This window comes from Chelonia mydas, chromosome 6 (genome assembly GCF_015237465.2).
Source record: "Chelonia mydas isolate rCheMyd1 chromosome 6, rCheMyd1.pri.v2, whole genome shotgun sequence".
In the NCBI taxonomy this organism is placed as follows: domain Eukaryota; kingdom Metazoa; phylum Chordata; order Testudines; family Cheloniidae; genus Chelonia; species Chelonia mydas.
Genome location: NC_051246.2, coordinates 99,854,706 through 99,873,039, shown reverse-complemented (window position 1 = coordinate 99,873,039; position 18,334 = coordinate 99,854,706). Strand labels below are relative to the sequence as shown.

Here is an 18,334-nt window from a genome sequence, read left to right as displayed (position 1 = left end):
TTTTCTGTTTCTCACTCTTCTCCGGTTGTTGTTTTTTAATAAGAGAATTGATTTGGTTTGAATGCAATCTTTATTTCAATAATTTAAAGCAAACAGAGCCCTGCAAAGCAACAGGCAATTTTCTTCAACCTTCACTGTGCATCACATGCACCAATCTCAATCATCTCCTAGTATTACAAGCACTGCACTCCCGAGCATAGCAACAAAATATTAGTGGTTTCATCTTCAAATTGCTGCCTCAAAGCATCCTTATGACCCCGCGCTGCACCCCTCTAATAGCCCTAGTCTCTGGCTGTTCAAATTCTGCCTCCAGTAGCTGAGCCTCAGCGTTCCAGCCCTGAGTGAAGCTTTCACCCTTCCCTTCACAAATATTATGCAGCGTACAGCATGCAGCTATAAGCATAGGAATATTGTCATCAGCCAGGTCCAGCCTCCCATATAGGCAGCACCTGCGGCTATGGCTACAAGCACACGCAACAGTCATTCTGCACTTGGTCAGCCTTTTGTTGAACCGCTCCTTGCTGCTGTCAAGGTTCCCTGTGTATGGCTTCATAAACCATGGCATTAAGGGGTAGGCAGGATCTCCCAGGATCACAACAGGCATTTCAACTTCCCCTTTGGTGATCTTCTGGTCTGTGAAGAAAGTCCCTGCTTGTAGCTTCCTGAACAGGCCAGTGTTCTGAAAGATGCGTGAGTCATGCACCTTTCCGGACCAGCCTGAGTTAATGTCCGTGAAACGCCCACAGTGATCCACAAGCGCCTGGAGAACCATAGACAAATACCCCTTCCGATTAGTGTACTCGGTGGCTAGGTGGTCTGGTGCCAGAATTGGAATATGTGTGCCATCTATCGCCCCCTCCGCAGTTAGGGCAGCCCATTTGTGCAAAGCCATCCACAATGTCACGCACATTGTCTAGAGTCATGGTCTTTCGGAGCAGGTTGTGATTAATGGCCTTGCACTCTTCCGTCAATACACGTCCAACAGTCGACTTTCCCACTCTGAGCTGTTTAGCAACCAATCAGTAGCAGTCTGGAGTAGCCAGCTTTCACAGTGCAATTACCACGCGCTTCTCCAACGACAGGGCAGCTCTCATTCTCATGTCCTTGTGCCGCAGGGCTGGGGCGAGCTCATCACACTGTCCCATAAATGCGGCTTTCCTCATGCGAAAGTTCTGCAGCCACTGCTCATCATCCCAGATGTGCATGACGATGTGATCCCACCACTCAGTGCTTGTTTCCCGAGCCCAAAAGCGGCATTCCACTGTGGTCAGCACCTCCATGAATGCCACAAGCAATCTAATGTCACAGCTACTACACATGGCGAGATCAATGTCAAACTCCTCTTGCCTTTGTAGTTTAAGGAATAACTCCACTGCCACTCATGATGTTTTAGTCAGAGTGAGCACCATATTGCTCAACAGTGTGGGATGCATTCCTGCAGACCGAAGAGGCAGTGCGCGCAGTACACAAACCATTGAAAGATGGCACCAAATGTAGACGGAAGCACAGGGATTGCTGGGATGCGAAGCAATGCATCACGGGGCATTGGGACAGGACCCAGAATACCCCGCGGCCCCCTCTGCCTTCCCACAACTCTTAGTGGCAGAAGAGGAAGAGATGCTCTGTGGGATAGCTGCCCAGACTGCACCGCTCCGAATACCGCTGCAAGTGCCGCAAGTGTGAACATGCTATTGCTCAGGCAGCTGACAGTGTGAACACACAACAGTGGTTTCCTTTCAGTGCTCTCTGAGCGGCGCTGTACCTGCTGGTGCTGTAACTCTACCAGTGTAGACATACCCTCAGGAACACAAGCATCAGTAAATCGTAATCATTCTTTTGGCTGCTCTACAGGACTGGCACTACTACCTCAATGTGTAGGAGCACTAAGGGCTGGTCTACAATGAAAACTTACATTGGCACAGCTACGTCTCTCATGGATGTGAGAAAGCCATACCTCAGAAACGTAGCTATGCTGACCTAACCCCCGATGCAGACAGCGCTAAGTCATCAGGAAGAACCCCTCCCATCACTGTAGTGAGAGTCTATCCTGTAGCATTTTCAGTTTAGGCATAGCCTCATACATTAGCAGCTTCTTTACACTACAGGCCCTACAGCGGCACAGCTACGGCACTGCAGCATGTAATGTAGGCCTGATCTACATTAGAAAATTAGGTCAGCATAACTACATCACTCAGGAGTGTGAAAAATCCACACCCTTGAGCGACGTAGTTAAGATGATCTAAGTCTCTGTGTAGACAGCACTAGGTCAACGAAAGAATTCTTCTGTCAATCCAGCTACTGCTTTTCAAGTCACGTCTACACTAGCAAGTTTACAATGGCACAGCTGTACCAATGCAGCTGTGCCACTGTAAGATCACTCGTGTAACTGCTGTATGCAGACAGGAGAGAGCTCTCCCGTCGACCTAATTAAACACCTCCAACGAGTGGCGGTAGCTCTGGTAGCTATGTCAGCAGGAGAGTGGCTCCCTCCGACACAGTGCTGTCCACACTGATGCTTCTGTTGGTGTAACTTATGTTGCTCAAAGGGTTTTTATTTTCACATCCCTGAAACATATAAATTATACCGACAAAAGTGCTAGGGTAGTCATAGCCTCAGAGAGATGGATTACCAACACCGACAGAAGAACTCATCCCGTCAGCGTAGGCAATGTCTATACTGAAGTGCTGAGTGGTGCCGCTGTAGTGTTTTAAGCATAGACAAGCCTGATCATGCCTGCTACAGCAACAGAAAGGTTTTTCCAATCACTTTAATCCACCTCTACCCTCAACCCTCCCCAAGAAGCGGTAGCTAGGTAGACAGAAGATTTCTTCCATTGACCTAGTGGTGTCTGCATCAGGCCTGAGGTTGGCTTAACTATGTTTCCCATGTGTTTAAATTTTTCACATCCCTGAGCAATGTAGCTAGGTTGACCTAAGTTTTAGGTGTAGACTAGGCCCCATAGTATACACTAGCATGCTAATGACTGGCACATTACCTGGAGGCCTGATTCAGTGAGGTGCTAAATGTCTGCAATTCAGTAAGAGTAGAGAGTAAAAAGCACTTTACAGGATTCAGTCCTAAATGAGCACTTGCGCTGGTTCTCACTGCATTAACACACCTCCACTGACTTGAATGTACTCTTAATCCACCGCAGAGTTGAAGCAGCCCAGGATCACTGCAGTTTAAGAAATGCACATTGTGATAGACCCAGGCCAGTTGGGTTTAGCACAGTCAAGATATACTGGCCACTGGATTAACAGTTTTCTGTTCCCTGACTGACCAGAGCAGGGGCTGCTCCAGGCTAATGAGAACACCTGACTCCAATTAACCTGCAAAGAGTCAGGTGAGGCCATTAAGCTAATGTGACCACCTGACTCTAATTAAGCCCCTCTGATAATATAAAAGGGCTCATGCCAGTCAGGCAGAGAGAGCTAGAGGAGAGGAAGTGTGGCTGAAGGGCTGGTTAATGAAGATACCCTCAAGTCATAGGTAAGGGAGAAGCAGGAGAGCTGTGGGGAAGAATGTAGGGAAATGTAGCAACTCTGGCAGTAAAAGGTTGGCTGCCACCATTAGGGTCCCTGGGCTGGAACCCAGAGAAGAGGTTCCTAGGTTCCCCCCAATCCACCACTACAGAAACACCTCCTGGGAGGGGAAAACAGGCCCCTGTCAGGACAGGAGGCTAAACTGTTTTGGCATGAGGCTGTAGGAGCAACAGAGACTGGGAATTCTCACCAACCTCCATTGCTGGCTTATGATGAAAAGGGCTCAGTAGACTGTATCCCTGGCCCTAGAGAGAGAAGGGCTATGTGGAGGGTTGCAGAGAGCCTCTAAAGCTAGCATGGGACCCCTGGGGACAAGGTTGGAGCTCTGCCACAACAGCTGAATAGGAAATGGTGGGCAATGGTGGATATGGTTGATAATTTAGGTCCCCAATTCAAAAAGCACTTAAGCACATGTTTAACTTTGGACCTGTCAGTTGTTTGTTTGTTTTTTTTGTTTCCACTAAAAGATATTACCTCACCCACCTTGTCTCCCTAGTAGTGTCTTTGAAATTCAATGGAACTACTCATATACTCTAATTTTAGCACAAATTTGGGTGCTTTGCTGCATTGGGATTGGATTACTCACATGATTAAATACACTTGTAAGTGTTTTGCTGAACAGAAGCCTAAGGCAGAGTTGCCCCCAAAATGGGAAACTCTCCTGACTATGTCTAAAGTATGGCTTTATCTTTCAAACATTACTTCTAAGCCTCTGACTGCTTTTTCCCCTTAGACATCACTAATTCATTATTCTTCCACTGCCCTGACTGGCCAATGAACATTTTCAGAAATCAAAATTGCTCCAAAAACTCAGACAGTCCTAGGATATGATTGTCCTGCTCCAGTTTAAAACCTATTTGTTAGCAAAGTATTATACAGAGAAATGCACAAGTGGTCATATTTGAATGTAAATACTCGGAATGCCCTTCCAGCTCATAGTTAGATCAGAGCAGTGTCAGTATCTACACTGAGGGAAGGAACTGAAAGGGCCGGTGTTACTTGTGAATAAATGAAGATTTTTGTTTGGTACACTTTGAAGCCCATTCAAATTACAGAAATATAGCAACATCCTTGTGGTAATTAAATTATTTCTGTGTTGCCGTAACAGAGCAACAGCACACTTGTGCGTCATTGATAAACAATAAGCCTACAATTTTATTTCTGCTCAGAAATGTGCCCAGCAAAGGCTGTGGAAGATAAAGAACCTAATGTAGACTACTAGCTTTAAATTATTATATTTATTTGGATGATTATATTCCTTATATGGCCATAAATAACACGAATCTGTGACTAACCTAACTGGCTTCTGGGATCAGTACAGTAAATAAATGTTGGGTTTAATTCTGTACCTGGAATTTTAAAAAGTGAACCATGTTCTTTTCAAATTAATCCTAGGGGGGAAAAAAGAACCAACTACCCTATATTTCAACAATATTTTACCTTTTTATAGGGCAAGAAGCCATACCCTTGTTTGAACTGTGCCAAGACATTCCATCACATATTGTCCTGAAGAATACCACACCACTAAATAAAATAACATAACCTAAGGCAATATCCTAAAGCTTGATCTCTGCCCAAAATTCCCATTGACATGAACAGAAGTCCCATATGATATATGGAATAAGTGTAAAATTGTATTTAAAATAGAAGGGTCTAATTCTTCCATGCTCGTAACATATTTTATACTCACACTAGCAGGAGTAACTCATGCAAATACCACTGCACAGATGGAAGACTAAATCTTACAGACTACTAGTCTCAGCTGAAGCTCTGGACAACCAGAACCCCACAGAATCCTTATGGGCCCACAGAAAAACTATTTGAGAATCAATAGTAAGAGATGGAGGAGGAGGATTTGGGAAGGAAGTGAGCCTGTAAGTGGATCTTCTTTATATTGAGTGAGTAATCTGCAGGTAAAAACATTTTGAAAGTACCTTATAGAGCATGTAATACTAAAAATCTTGGGCACACATAGAAAAATGAAATTTGGTGCAGAAAAATACTAAGTATTCTTAAAACTCACACTAAAACTGTGGTTTTGATGGCAAAACAATGTCTGCAGAGAAATCATCTTGTCAGTGTCACCATAGATTTGAACTGACACCACTGATATACTGCATGATAATGTAATGTTATCCCTGTTGACTTGAACTTACTTGTATATCACTATGGCACTTCAGCATGGTGCTGAATAGTGTAGTAGCCATGGTTTAGTACTACCCTCATTTTACAATTGTCACAAAAGATGGCTAGGAAATTAGCACATGTTGTTGGTTTTAGACCTAAAAACATCTTGAGCATTTTAAAAACAGCTAGGGCCTGATCCTGTAAACATAGATGTGTTTAACTTTACTCCTTTTGTTTTGTCCCATATATTCTGGGACTATTCTCAGAAGTAAAGTTAATGGGTGCGTAAGTGTTTGCAGGACCAGGTCACAAAGGATTAAATCCATGCAAAGAATAATCTTTAAATCTCTAAAGCCTCTTATTTGTAAATTAGAACTTGTCCAAAAACCTCAAAGCCAAGAAAATTGAATCAGAATCCAAGTTATATTTTTATTTCCACCATAAACAATTAATAATCTAGGTAAACATAAAATTGTCAATTTCAAATACCCTGAGTCTGAACCCTGAAAACTGTGGTTTAGTGAGAAACTCAAATCTTTACCATATTAGCACTTTTTAACATTAAAAACACATGTACATTTATTATTATAAAGCAGATCTTCTAAGGCCCTGATCCTGCAAAGACTTATGTGCATACTTAACTTTATGTGCTGATGCAGTCCCTTTGCAGTCAACTTAACTAATCAAAGTGCATAAAGTTAAGCACACACAATGCTTCATTTCATTAGCTGCTTATATGCATTGCAGTCACTAGGATCTCTGTTTTGCAATCTGATCTATGTGGACCTTTGTGCCATTTAAAAAAAAAATTGGAAAATGTGATTGAAAAGCTAAAAAAATTGACAAAGGGACTCGGGGCAAGTATAGTATTATCTGAAACTACTTTTAACTTCAGTTTTGATACTGACTGGAATTCAAGCTGGCAGACTCCCTTCAACATGCTTCAGCTCCATGAAATCACGTTAGGGTGTGGTATGCTGGAGCTCTCTGCCTATAGGGCTGTGCCATGGGATCAGGGTGGAGCAAGGTATACTGGTAGCCTTCTCCCCAGGGGGCTACCCTCTGGGATTAAGGTGGAGTGGTACATTCTGTGAGCTCTCCTCCAAGGGAGTTGCCCCATGGGATCAGGGTTGAGTGATGCATGCTGACAGCTCTCCCAGTATGGGGGCTGCCCCTAGGATGGGATGGACTGGTGCATGATGGGAGTTAAGGGAAACAGAGGTACATAGACAAGACTTTCCAAGACACAGAGCTGTCCCACCCACTGTCTGACAGCCTCTGTGCTATTAAAGAGGATGCTAGTCTCAGGAAAGAACATCAAACTGAACTGGAGGGCAATAGTCCGTCAGTTGGGACCCTTCTGCAACTGAGGATATCATCTAGCACTGAGTATACTCTTCCAGAGGAGGGGACCCTAGTTATTAGGAAGAGACAAATAGTAATGGGGATTCAATTATTAGAAATATACATAGTTAGGTTTGTGATGACTGGGAGAACCACACGGTGAATTCCCTGCCGGATGTGAAGATGGCAGATCTCTCAAGACAGCTAGAGAGACTTATGTGCATTGCTGGGGAAAAGCTGGTGATTGTGGTAAATGTAGGTAACAATGACATAAGGAAAGGAAGGAGAGAGATCCTGGAGGCCAAATTTAGGCTATAAGATTAAAGTCCAGGACCTCCATATCATTCTCTGAAATGCTTCCAGTTCCACATGCAAGGCCATTCTGACAGGCAGAACTGCAGGTCTCAGCATGTGGATGAGATAATGGTACAGGGAGGAGCATTTTAGTAACTGGGCAACCTTTTGATAGGGTAACCAAACATCCCATTTTGGTCAGGAGAGTCCCTTTTTTAAGCCCTGTCTTAGCTGTCCCAACTCCTCCCCCCTCCCTCCCCCCCACAAAGGAGGCATTTTGTCCTATTTGCTCTTGCTCACTTGGCAAGAGCAAATAGGACAAATGACCACTTTGGTCAAAAAAGTTGGGTGTGGTGTAGAGGGGGCAAGCAGAGATGGGGTTGGGTAGGGGAAAGCAGAATTCCAGCATGTGGACCCCCTACAGGGTTCCAGCGACTGGGCAACAGCCTGGCACAGGGTGGGGGCAGGGTTCCAGCAACTGGCAACAGCAATGGTGGGGGGGTGGGGTCTTGTTTTCTCTTTGAAAAATATGGTCACCCTATCTTTTGGGAAAAGAGGAACCTATACAGGAGGCTGGGCTCCACCTAAACCAAAACAGAATCAAACTGCTGGCATATAAAATTAAAAAGATTGTAAAGAAGTTCTTAAACTTAAGGCTGGGGGAAAGCCGACAAGTGTGGAGGGCCACATGGTTTGGACAGACATCCCTTAGGGAAGGATTTATTCCTGGGGATTCTCTATATCCTAATAAAAAGGAGAGGATAGAAGGTGACAAAGTACAGGTAGGAAAACAGAAAGGAGTATAAACTCTGGCAAGTTAAGTGTAAAAGTATAATTGGGCAGGCCAAAAAAGAATTTGAAGAACTAGCAAAAGACACAAACTAACAGCAATTTGTTTAAGTACTTCAGATGCAGGAGGCCTGCCAAAAAAATCAGTGGCGCCACTGGATGATTGAGGTGCTAAAGGAGCACTCAAGGAAGACAAGGTTGTTGCAGAAAAGCTAAATGAAATCTCTGCATCAGTTTTTATTGCAGAGGACATGAGGGAGATTCCCACACCTGAGTCATTCTTTTTAGGTGACAAATCTGAGGAGCTGTCCCAGACTGATGAATCCATAGAGGAGGTTTTGCAACAAATTGATAAATTAAACAGTAATAAGTCTCCAAGACCAGATGGCATTCACCCAAGAGTTCTGAAGGAACTCAAATATGAAATTGCAGAACTACTAACTGTGATACATAACCTATCACTTAAATCAGATTCTGTACTAAATGACTGGAGGATAGCTAATGTAATGCCAATTTTTTAAAAAAGGTCCAGAGGCGATCTTGGCAATTACAGACTAGTAAGTCTAACTTCTGAACCAGATAGTGTTTGAAACTGTAGTAAAGAACAGAATTAACAGACACCTAGATGAACATGATTTGTTGGAGAAGAGTCCACACAGCTTTTGTAAAAGGAAATCATGCTTCACCAACCTACTAGAATTATTGGGGGTAGGGGGGGCACAAACATGTGGACAACAGTGATTGAGTGGATATAGTGTACTTGAACTTTGAGAGAGCTTTTGACAAGATCCCTCACCTAAGATTCTTAAGCAAAGTTGTCATGGGATAAGAGGCAAGGTCCTCTTATGGATCAGTAGCTGGTTAAAAGACAGGAAGCAAAGGGCAGGAATAAACAGTCAGTTTTCAAAATGCACAGACATAAATAGCAGGGAGATCTGTACTGGGACCAGTGCCGTTCAACATTTGTAAATGGTCTGGAAAAAGGGGTAGCAGTGAAGTGGCAAAGTTTGCAGGGAATACAAAACTACTCAAGATAGTGAAGTCCAAAGCAGACTGCGAAGAGGTACAAAGGGATGCCACAGAACTGGGTGCCTAGGCACCAAAATGGCAGATGAAATTCACTGTTGATAAATGCAAAGCAATGCACATTGGAAAACATAATCCCAGCTATACATACAAAATGATAGTCTAAATTAGCTGCTACCATGCAAGAAAGAGATCTTGGTATCTTATGGATAGTACTCGAGAACATCCGCTGAATGGGCAGTGGCAACCGCCACTTATGAACATTTTCCCTACCACTTGGTAACAGCAACATAGCTGCTACATAAGAGTAACAGTTGTGACATCAAATCCAAGGGTAGAGATTGGGGGGCATTTAGAGGCATTGGCGCTGGCCCCCTTCCCCCCTCCCCACCCCCCAAAACAAAAAAACAAAAAACTTCATCTTTCCACTCCCCTTCTGATCCTGGACCTTCAGCACAGCTCCAGGGTACACAGTCCCATCCACTTGCCCTGCCTGACAAAGCCTGCATAGAGAAAGCAGATGGGGCTGAGCTCAGGGGCTGGTGTCAACAGGGGGGCCCTGTTCAGCAGAGGGCCAGTACTCACAGGGTGCATCTTTCCACTTCCCTCCTGATCCTGGCTCTTCAGTGCAGCTTCAGGGGCACAGCCCCGTCCACTTACCCTGCCTGACAGAGCCTGCGTAGACAGCATGTGTAGGGGACATTTGTGTGTGTGTGTGGGGGGGAGAGGCGAGTTGGGGTCAGGGGAGCAGAAGAAGCGCAGCTGGAAGGTCTCCTCCTTCCTTCCTCAGCATCTGGCTTGCAAGAGGTTGGGGGAGCAGCAGGGACCCCTGTGCACTGAGCTATCCCCTCTATCTTGGATGCTGGCGGCAGGGTGTGGGTGTGCTGTTTTGCAGTGGCGGATTGGGGGATCCCCCTCTCCAGGGCACTGATCTATCCCCTTCCCCCTCCCATGTCTGGTGTCAGTGTAAGGAGCCAGCCCCTCCCACCCCCACAGATTGTGCATGGTGCCCTCCCCAGCCATACATCCCTCATCAAGGTAGAACATGAAGTCCGCAGCAGCCGAGCTCACTCATCCATTTTGTTACTGGGGGCTCCCCTGCCAAACCCAGGTTTCCCCTGCCAAACTTGGTGTTCCCCACTCCACCCTCCCCGTGCCCCAAAGAAAGTGGCTGCCCCTCCCCTTCCAAAACATCGTTTACTCTTCATAGGCCTTCGGTCAGATGACACTCCCCATAACAGCAACACATGCTTAGGAGCAACATAAAAAAAGGGCACCAATATGTTGCGACTAATGAGTGTTTAATGTAAACTGAAAATATCATAATGTCACTACATAAATCTGTGGTATGCCAACACCTTGAATACTGCACGCAGTGCTGGTCACCCCCACACAAAAAGATAGATTAGAATAGGAAAAGGTAGAGAGAATGGCAACAAAAATGATTAGGGGTATGGAACAGCTTCATCTGAGAAGAGATTATAAAGACTGGGACTGTTCAGCTTGGACAAAAGGCAACTAAAGAGGAGGATATGATAGAGGTATCATAACAATACAATTATGAATGGTGTGGAGAAACTGAATAAGGAAATGCTATTGTTCCCTTCACAAAACACAAGAACCAGGGGTCACGCAATGAAATTAATAGGCAGCAGTTTTTTTAAAAAAAAAAGGAAGTAAAGCTTCACACAATGCACAGTCAACCTGTGGAACTCATTGCCAGGGGATGGTGTGGAGGCCAAAAGTATAACTGGGTTCAAAAAAGAATAAAGCTATATCTACACTACCGCGGTAAGTCGACATAAATAACGTAGCTGGAGTCGACGTACCTTAGGTCGAGTTACCGCAGGGTCTACACCGTGGGGGGTCAACAGGAGAAACTCTCCCATCGACTCACCTTACTCTTCTCATCGGGGGTAGAGTACAGGGGTTGACTGGAGAGCGATCTGCTGTCGATTTGGCAGGTCTTCACGAGACCCCCTAAATCGACCGCTGGTGGATAGATCTCAGAGAGTGGAGCCGGGCTGTAGTGTAGATGTAGCCTTAGAGACATTCATGGAGCCTGTTAGCCCAGATGATCAAGGACAGAACCCCATGCTCTGGGTGTCCCTAAGCCTGTGACTGCCAGAGGCTGGGACTGAGCGGCAGGGGAGGGATCACTTGATGACTGCCCTGTTCTCTTCATTCCCTCTGGGGCACCTGGCCCTGGCCTCTGTCAGAAGCCAGGATGCTGGACTCGATGGATCATTGGTGGAACACAGAATGGCCGTTCTTATGGGCCACCCCTGGGATCAGGCTGGAGCCAGGGGTGCAGAGAGCGCCCCCCCCCCCCCCATTGGCCTGCCCCCTGAGATCAGGTGGAGCGATGCATGCTGGGAGCTCTCCCCCCCTCCCCGCCACCCTGTCGGAGCAGGTAGAGCAATGGATGCTGGGAGCGATCGGTCTCCCCCCCTTCCCCAGCCCGTGACGAAGGTGTTGCTGCAGCCGAGGTCGCCCCCGCGCCCAGCTGGCTTCGCCCTTGGCGAGTCCCTGCAGGCCCGCCCCGTCCCTCCGCCGGGGGGCGCCAGGCCCCGCGCTACCTGGGCTCCTCCTGCTGCCGCTCTCCATCCTCACTCCCATGCTCCTGGCCTGGCCCCAGGCTCCTCTCCCTGAGCCCCGGCCCGGCCCCCGCGCGGCCGGCCCGGCCCGACCCCCTTCTCTCGGCTCGCGAGTAGCGGCGGCCCCTCCCCCCAGCCGGGGCGGGGCCGCTCTGGCCGCATGCAGGGTTGCTATGACCACGGACCCGGTCGCGTCGCCGGGAGTATTACGTCTCGAGGCCCGGCAGCCCCGGGGAGGCGGGGGCGAAGGGAGAGGAGAGGGGGATGGAGAAGGGAGGCGAGGAAGAGGAGTTGGAGAAGGCAGGGGAGGGGAGATGGCAGGAAGAGGGCGATGGAGAATGCAAGGGAGAGGAGATGGAGCAGGGAGAGGAGAGGGCAGGGGAAAGGAGGATGGAGAAGGGAGGGGAGGGGAGAGGAGAGGGCAGGGGGAGGGGGGATGGAGAAGGTGCAGCCGGCCCAGACATGACCATGGAGGGGGCTAGTGGCTGGTACAACACCCTGTTGTCTTCCCTACCAAAGTCCCATCTGGCCCTGTTTGGGGCTGCCTGACCCATCTCTGGGCTGTAGCTAGGAGCCACAATAGGCTGTGGCAATGGGTAATTTAGTAGCCAGTGGCCCTATCCAAAGGGTCTATAGCTCTGTGTGCATTTGGGGGGGGGGGGGGGGGGGCTCTTGGCCCTGGGCTGTGTTGCTTCTTTCCAGAGTCATTCCTATAACATTAACAATATATTAACATTAACAATAACATTCCTATAACATTAACACATGAAGGACCACCTCCCACCATGGTAGTAGAAGTATTATTTAGCATGTTTATTACAGTAGTGACTGAGAACAAACCAAGATGGGGCCCCACTGGGCTAAAACACTGCTGGCAGAAGGTGCCGCTTTGATGGTCCTGGGGACTGACATCCAGTAGACACAGCTCAGGTGCAGCACAGGCAGTGGCAGTGCAGGCTGCACCCATGCTGCTATTCCAGGGAGCCTCAGCCCTTATCAGGAGCATCATCCTCTAGGGCGGGGGTTCTCAAACTGGAGGTCGGGACCCCTCGGGGTCACGAGGTTATTACATGGGGGATCACAAGCTGTCAGCCTCCACCCCAAACCCTGCTTTGCCTCCAGCATTTATAATGGTGTTAAATATATAAACAAGTATTTTTAATTTTTAAGGGGGATCACACTCAGAGATTTGCTATGTGAAAGGGGTCACAGTACAATAGTTTGAGAAACACTGCTCCAGGGAACGAATAGGTAACTGAATCTTCAGAATTTGAAGGCCCTGTTCTTGCAGTGTCCAACTACCAACAAAGCCTGACTTCAATGAGAGATGAGGATGCACAACACTATGCTCTAGTTCAGAGGTCCCCAAACTGTGGGGTGTGTGGAGGAATGTCCAGGGGGCCCTCCATAGGGAAAGGGGGAGGTAGCACCTCCCCAACTCTGCTCCCGTTCCACCGCCAGCTGTGTCCCCTGCTCCCAGCCCTGTGCCTGACCCTGTCCCCAGCCTCGGCACAGAGCTGCACCTGGCCTGGCTGCCGACCCCCACCCCAGCCCAGCTGTGGCTCCACTCCCGCCAAGGCTGATATCTGCATATGCTATTTAACTTTCAACCCATCCAGAGGAGCGACCAGTTGAGCTAGTTATGAATTTACAGATATGAGCTGTAAACCACTGGTTTACTAGCTAATACTACAGCAGATGTTTACACATGTGCCAAGGACCTAGGGATCGATTAAAATTCTAGTCCCACAAGTAAGATGTAACCCACAGGGCATTATTCACTAACTGATCCCCCATCTGTAGAGGGTCATGAAGTTACTCTGAAAAAATCAGGACTATTTAGAGTGATTAATGCTATAATAGCTGTGAGTTTTGCTTCTTCCCTACCTTAATGGGTTTCATTAAAATCATTCACTTCTGAGCATAAGATGTCAAAGAGACATGGAAGATAAAGGAATATTCATTACAATGTGATCATTTTGTCTGCAAGTAATTCCTTCCCATCATCCAAAAAGATAATTTGATTATGGGTAAAATATATGGTTTGCTGCCTTTCCTGGCATCCATGGAGAAGTGTCTGAATAAACCTGGAACTTCAAACTTATTACAAAGGAATAAGTTCAAACTTATTACAAAAACAATGAAATAGTATTTACAGGGACTCTGTTCTTACTCCTAACAGACAAAACTCCCATTAACGTACAGGGACATGGAAATTGCCATGATGGATTGGACCAATGGTCTATCTAGTCCAATATTCTGTCTGACAGTTGCCAGCATTAAATACTAGAGAGGAAGGAAGAGAACTGCAAAATAATTTGCCTTTAGGCAAAGTTTCTTCCTAACCTCCATCGGTTAGTGGTTGGCTTATGCCTTGAAATATTAATATTTATATCCCATTCAACATTTTTAGCTCTTCTATTTTAACACTGGATATTCTTATTAGCTATATAAACAGCCGATCCTTTTTGGAAACTTGATATCTTGTAGCAATACATTCTCCAGTCTAATTGTGTATTGTGTAAAAAAATTATTTCCTTTGGTCAATTTTAAATTTGCTGGGAGAAGGTAGAAGAGAAGGGGTACACCTTGGGACCCTTCTGGTCCTGGGATTGTCAGTCAGTCAGTCTGTCTGTCTATCTAGGTTTTCCTAAAGTGCCTCTCATCATGATAACTAAGCACATGTATGAATCATGATGTTACAAGTACCCTGTTTTTTGCCACGGCCAAATCCTCCCTTGAGGTTTGGGGAAGTTCCTTTATGTGCACAGGGCATCAGTTTTGTTTTACATGTTACGTTTCTTCTGGCTGTGAGAGCAGCAATCCTCTTGGTTCCTCATTACCCACCCTGAACCTACAGGAGCTCTTACACAGTGGAAAAAGTGAAATGAATGCTCAATTACATGTTAAATGGTAAGTGGGATTTTCAAAGGAGCCAAATAGAGTTAAGTGCCCAAATCCCATTGAATTTTAATGGAATTTGGGTGCCTAACTGTGTTAGGCTACTTTGAAAATCCTAGTCTAAACCCTCAAATGATGGAAACAGAGATTGTATTAATATGATTTTATTTCCTGTTATCTAAAAATAAAATACTACAGTTACCTTAAGTAAGATATTTACTGCTACAGAACATCAAAATAAATTGTCATAAAACACAACCTTACTTATATGCTTAAGCTAGAACTTGATGCAGATAATATAGAAGATACTTCCTTCTCTTGTGCTTTCTCTCTCTTAACTAGTTTGATATTTTCTGAATGATTCCTTCACCCAGAAAAAAACCCCTAAGTTCCCAGCAGTGTAACTGTCAGACAGTAACCAGACTAATCAGCCTAGCCCAAATGATCCTTCCCTTACAGTCTCTCTCTTTCTGAACCTCTCAATTCTCTCCACCACGTAGTGGGTAAAGTCTGAGAATTAAAAAAGCCAACTCTAATTGTGAGCACCAAACATTTCAGGAGTATCACAACTGTTCCCTGATACTAGGCAACCTGTCCCTATCACTTAAAGAATGTAGCTATTTCTATTGTTTTTCTGCTCATCAGCTGCCACGCTACATTAAAGATGCCCTGGGTCTGAAATTCTTGCCCTCCTATGCCAACACACTTCAGAGCTTCCTGCATTTCTCACCAGTTTCACTTGTGCTGAGATGGCCTCATTGCTGCTGTTAAAGTACCTCACACTCCCTTTGCCTCTTGTAAATCTTTTTCCTGTTGGCTTTAAGGGTGGCACATTCTTACCTGCTGGAATATCTCCAGAAGTATAAACAATGGGCTTAAACATATAACAGTGCACAAATGCACCAGGATGTGCCTACATTTATTGACCAGAAACAAGGCTGAAAGAGGGCTGGATCAGTCAGAGTGACTGCTCTAAACAAGAGAAATAGCTCTCTCACTACAAATGAGTCTGCAATATTTTTCCCTAATTGACAAACAGGAAGCACAGCATTGAATACCCAGGCACCTTTCCCCAGTAGTGGTTTTTTCCACTCTTTTCAGGACACAGTGCATGGTCATGGTGCCATATTGCACTGGGAACATGTTGCAAGTTTCATGGTTGCTGGGCTAGCTGCATCTCTGTCCCCTTTATGGTCTTTGTCTGAGCGCACCCCCTCAGGTGGCAGGCCTTGTGCCTTTACCTTTCCTGGGGTGGAATTTTGCAATTATTTTATTCATAGACTGGACCCAGGGCTACAACACCCTGTGTATCATGTGGACTTACCCAGCAAGTCTGACTGAGATTGGACACCTGTGGTTCTTCTCTTTGGTAGTCCGTGATCAGTGGTAAATCTGCAATCAAGCAGCCTTCTTAAAACCCAGACATTATTTATTTCCACAGTTGAAACAAAGCCTTTAGAGAAAAATTATTTTAAAACCACAGTCTACGCATGTCTGTCTTACCTAAGGGTTATGTCTACACTGCCCACATTACAGCGTGGCTGTGGCAGTCCTGTGACGTGGGCAGTGTAGTTACGCTTTATCGCCAGGGGATAGCTCTCCTCGTGATTAAAAAAAAAAAACCCGAACGAGCAGTGGTAGCTTTATTGCTGGGAGTGTGGCTCCCGGTGATAAAGCGCTGTCTAAACTGGCACTTTTCAGTGCTATAACTTTTGTTGCTTGGGGGTGTGTGTGTATGTTTTTTCACACCCCTGAATGACTAAAGTTTTGGTCCTGAAAGTGGCAGTGTAGACACAGCCTAAGGCTTACAATCCCCTGATAGTAATGTAGGCAGGCCTAACTTCTCCGGGCGACCCAAGTGGGATGTCATGTATCTCAGTCTGGCTTCCCCCAAAAACTCCTTTCCCTCTTGACAGAGAGACCCTTTTAAAATTGCCAAAAATGTTTTGTTCTTCTGCATTCTGCGTGTTGGCTGTTCTGGAAATAAATCTCATGGGTTTATTTGGGTTTATATTCTGGTTGCTAATCTCTAGGTTTGGCAACAGTGTCCTTTGCCAATCAGGGATCACTCCCACATCAGACTTCCCTGTGTTACCACACTGGATCCATCACTAGTTCCTCAGCAGGCTGATGCGGTCATGGAGCAATCCCTAACTGGTAAACTCGGACCATTAACCTTGCAGTTGACTCTGATACTACTGTCTAGTAAGAAAAACATTCCTCTGATCCGGCAGAGGAAGCAATAGTTTTATAAGTGCATTTAAGCAGTCTGTCTAAATCCTAGGAGTTTGCTGATACCTACTAATGACATTCCATTGTTAGGCAATGGATCTCTTTCATGTCACTCCTCTGAGGGGAAGAGAAGGGACTGGGACTAAAGTACTTTATTAGTGTCTTTATTCTCTCTGTAAGGTGATACGACCATCTATTGTGCCATAGGCAAATGCTTAGTACTAATAATTAATAATCAGGAATATTAATACACATTAAGACTACTATTATATGTTATGTTATATATTATATGTTAAGTGTGATGCAGTATGATTGAAGATGACCATTTATATCATTGTTGCCCCTACTATTACATTCAATTTGATACAAACTGTATCATGTAAGGTGTCAATGGAAAAGTTACAATCTGTCACGTATGATTATCCTGATTAAAAGTTCACCTACCACAGCTGGATGCACCCATGCAACAGAAGTCAGGGATGCTTTGTGGCCCTACCTTATGGACTTTCATGAGCCAATGGAAGAGGGGGAATAGTACTCTTATGAATGTGCTTGTGGGGGATAGGGAAGGGGTTCATTGATTGTGGGGATTTCAGTGCTCAGGAAGGGCTTGATTGCCAGGCAATGTACTTATGAATGACGTGACAACTTTTGAAATGGTGGTGGTGGTGGGAGTTGATGCACAGTATGGACTGAGGTAAGGTAGTGATTGAAGTAGATAACTGTAGTGAGAAATATTGTTTACATACTAATTCCTAATTGTCCTTGATCATGTGTTCACCTTTATTTTAAATACACATTGTGATGTGATACAGTGATAGCAATAAATTTTCTTGATGAAATAAGTGTTCTAATACATGTTTATCAATAAAAGTATAATATTCAGTTGTTGCCTGGCAGGCCAGCTGCCATTACCACACCACAACACTAGTAACAGAATCTTAAAGATACAAATAAACAAAATAACCCAACCCAACTCTGCCAGAAAAAAACCCCAAGTGAACAAGTGAAAACAGGTAACCCATGTACAAGGTAGAACCCCCCTACTGTTCCATGGTCCCTGGCCCCCTGTTCTTTCTCTTCTTTTCCCATTTGCCACATTTGGTGCCCAGGGAGGTGGGGTGGAGCAATCCACAGGGGCAGGGGTCAATATGGTGGGCTTCATGGGGCAAGGTTGCTCTGCCCAGCTGCTCATTGGGCCCCATTGCATGGATCACCCACCCATGGAGTTTTCCAAGCTGTTTCTGGACTGCATCATAGGGTACCGTGGAGGGGCACTGGCGTGACTGATGCAGCAGAAGCTATTACTCTGGCTGCCATTAGTGATATTAGCCATTCAAACAGTTCTTTCTGCTGAGCTCCCTTAGCTGCCATTCCTGTTCCAGGAACTGCAAAGTACGTGCCTGCTCCTGCATTGAAACCCTGCCCTCAAGCTGTGCAGCCAGCCTCAGCCTTTCCTCATGCCTGTGCCTAGCCATAAG

At 45.7% G+C, this 18,334-nt stretch overlaps 1 protein-coding gene across 6 annotated transcripts in view; it reads right to left on the bottom strand.

Moving 5' to 3' along the window:
• SPATA7 (spermatogenesis associated 7) overlaps positions 1–11,913 on the bottom strand; it is a 74,460-nt gene extending 62,547 nt beyond the window's left edge. For 3 of the 6 annotated variants that reach the window (XM_037900806.2, XM_043549476.1, XM_043549477.1), the window contains exon 1: positions 11,703–11,911. In XM_037900806.2, the coding sequence (XP_037756734.1) occupies positions 11,703–11,742 (40 nt within the window). In that variant the 5' untranslated portion in view covers positions 11,743–11,911. Of the gene's footprint in view, positions 1–11,702 lie in introns of all 6 variants that reach the window. The other 3 variants (XM_043549475.1, XM_043549474.1, XM_043549478.1) reach the window with 2 other exon arrangements.
• Between the last annotated feature and the right edge of the window lie 6,421 nt (positions 11,914–18,334).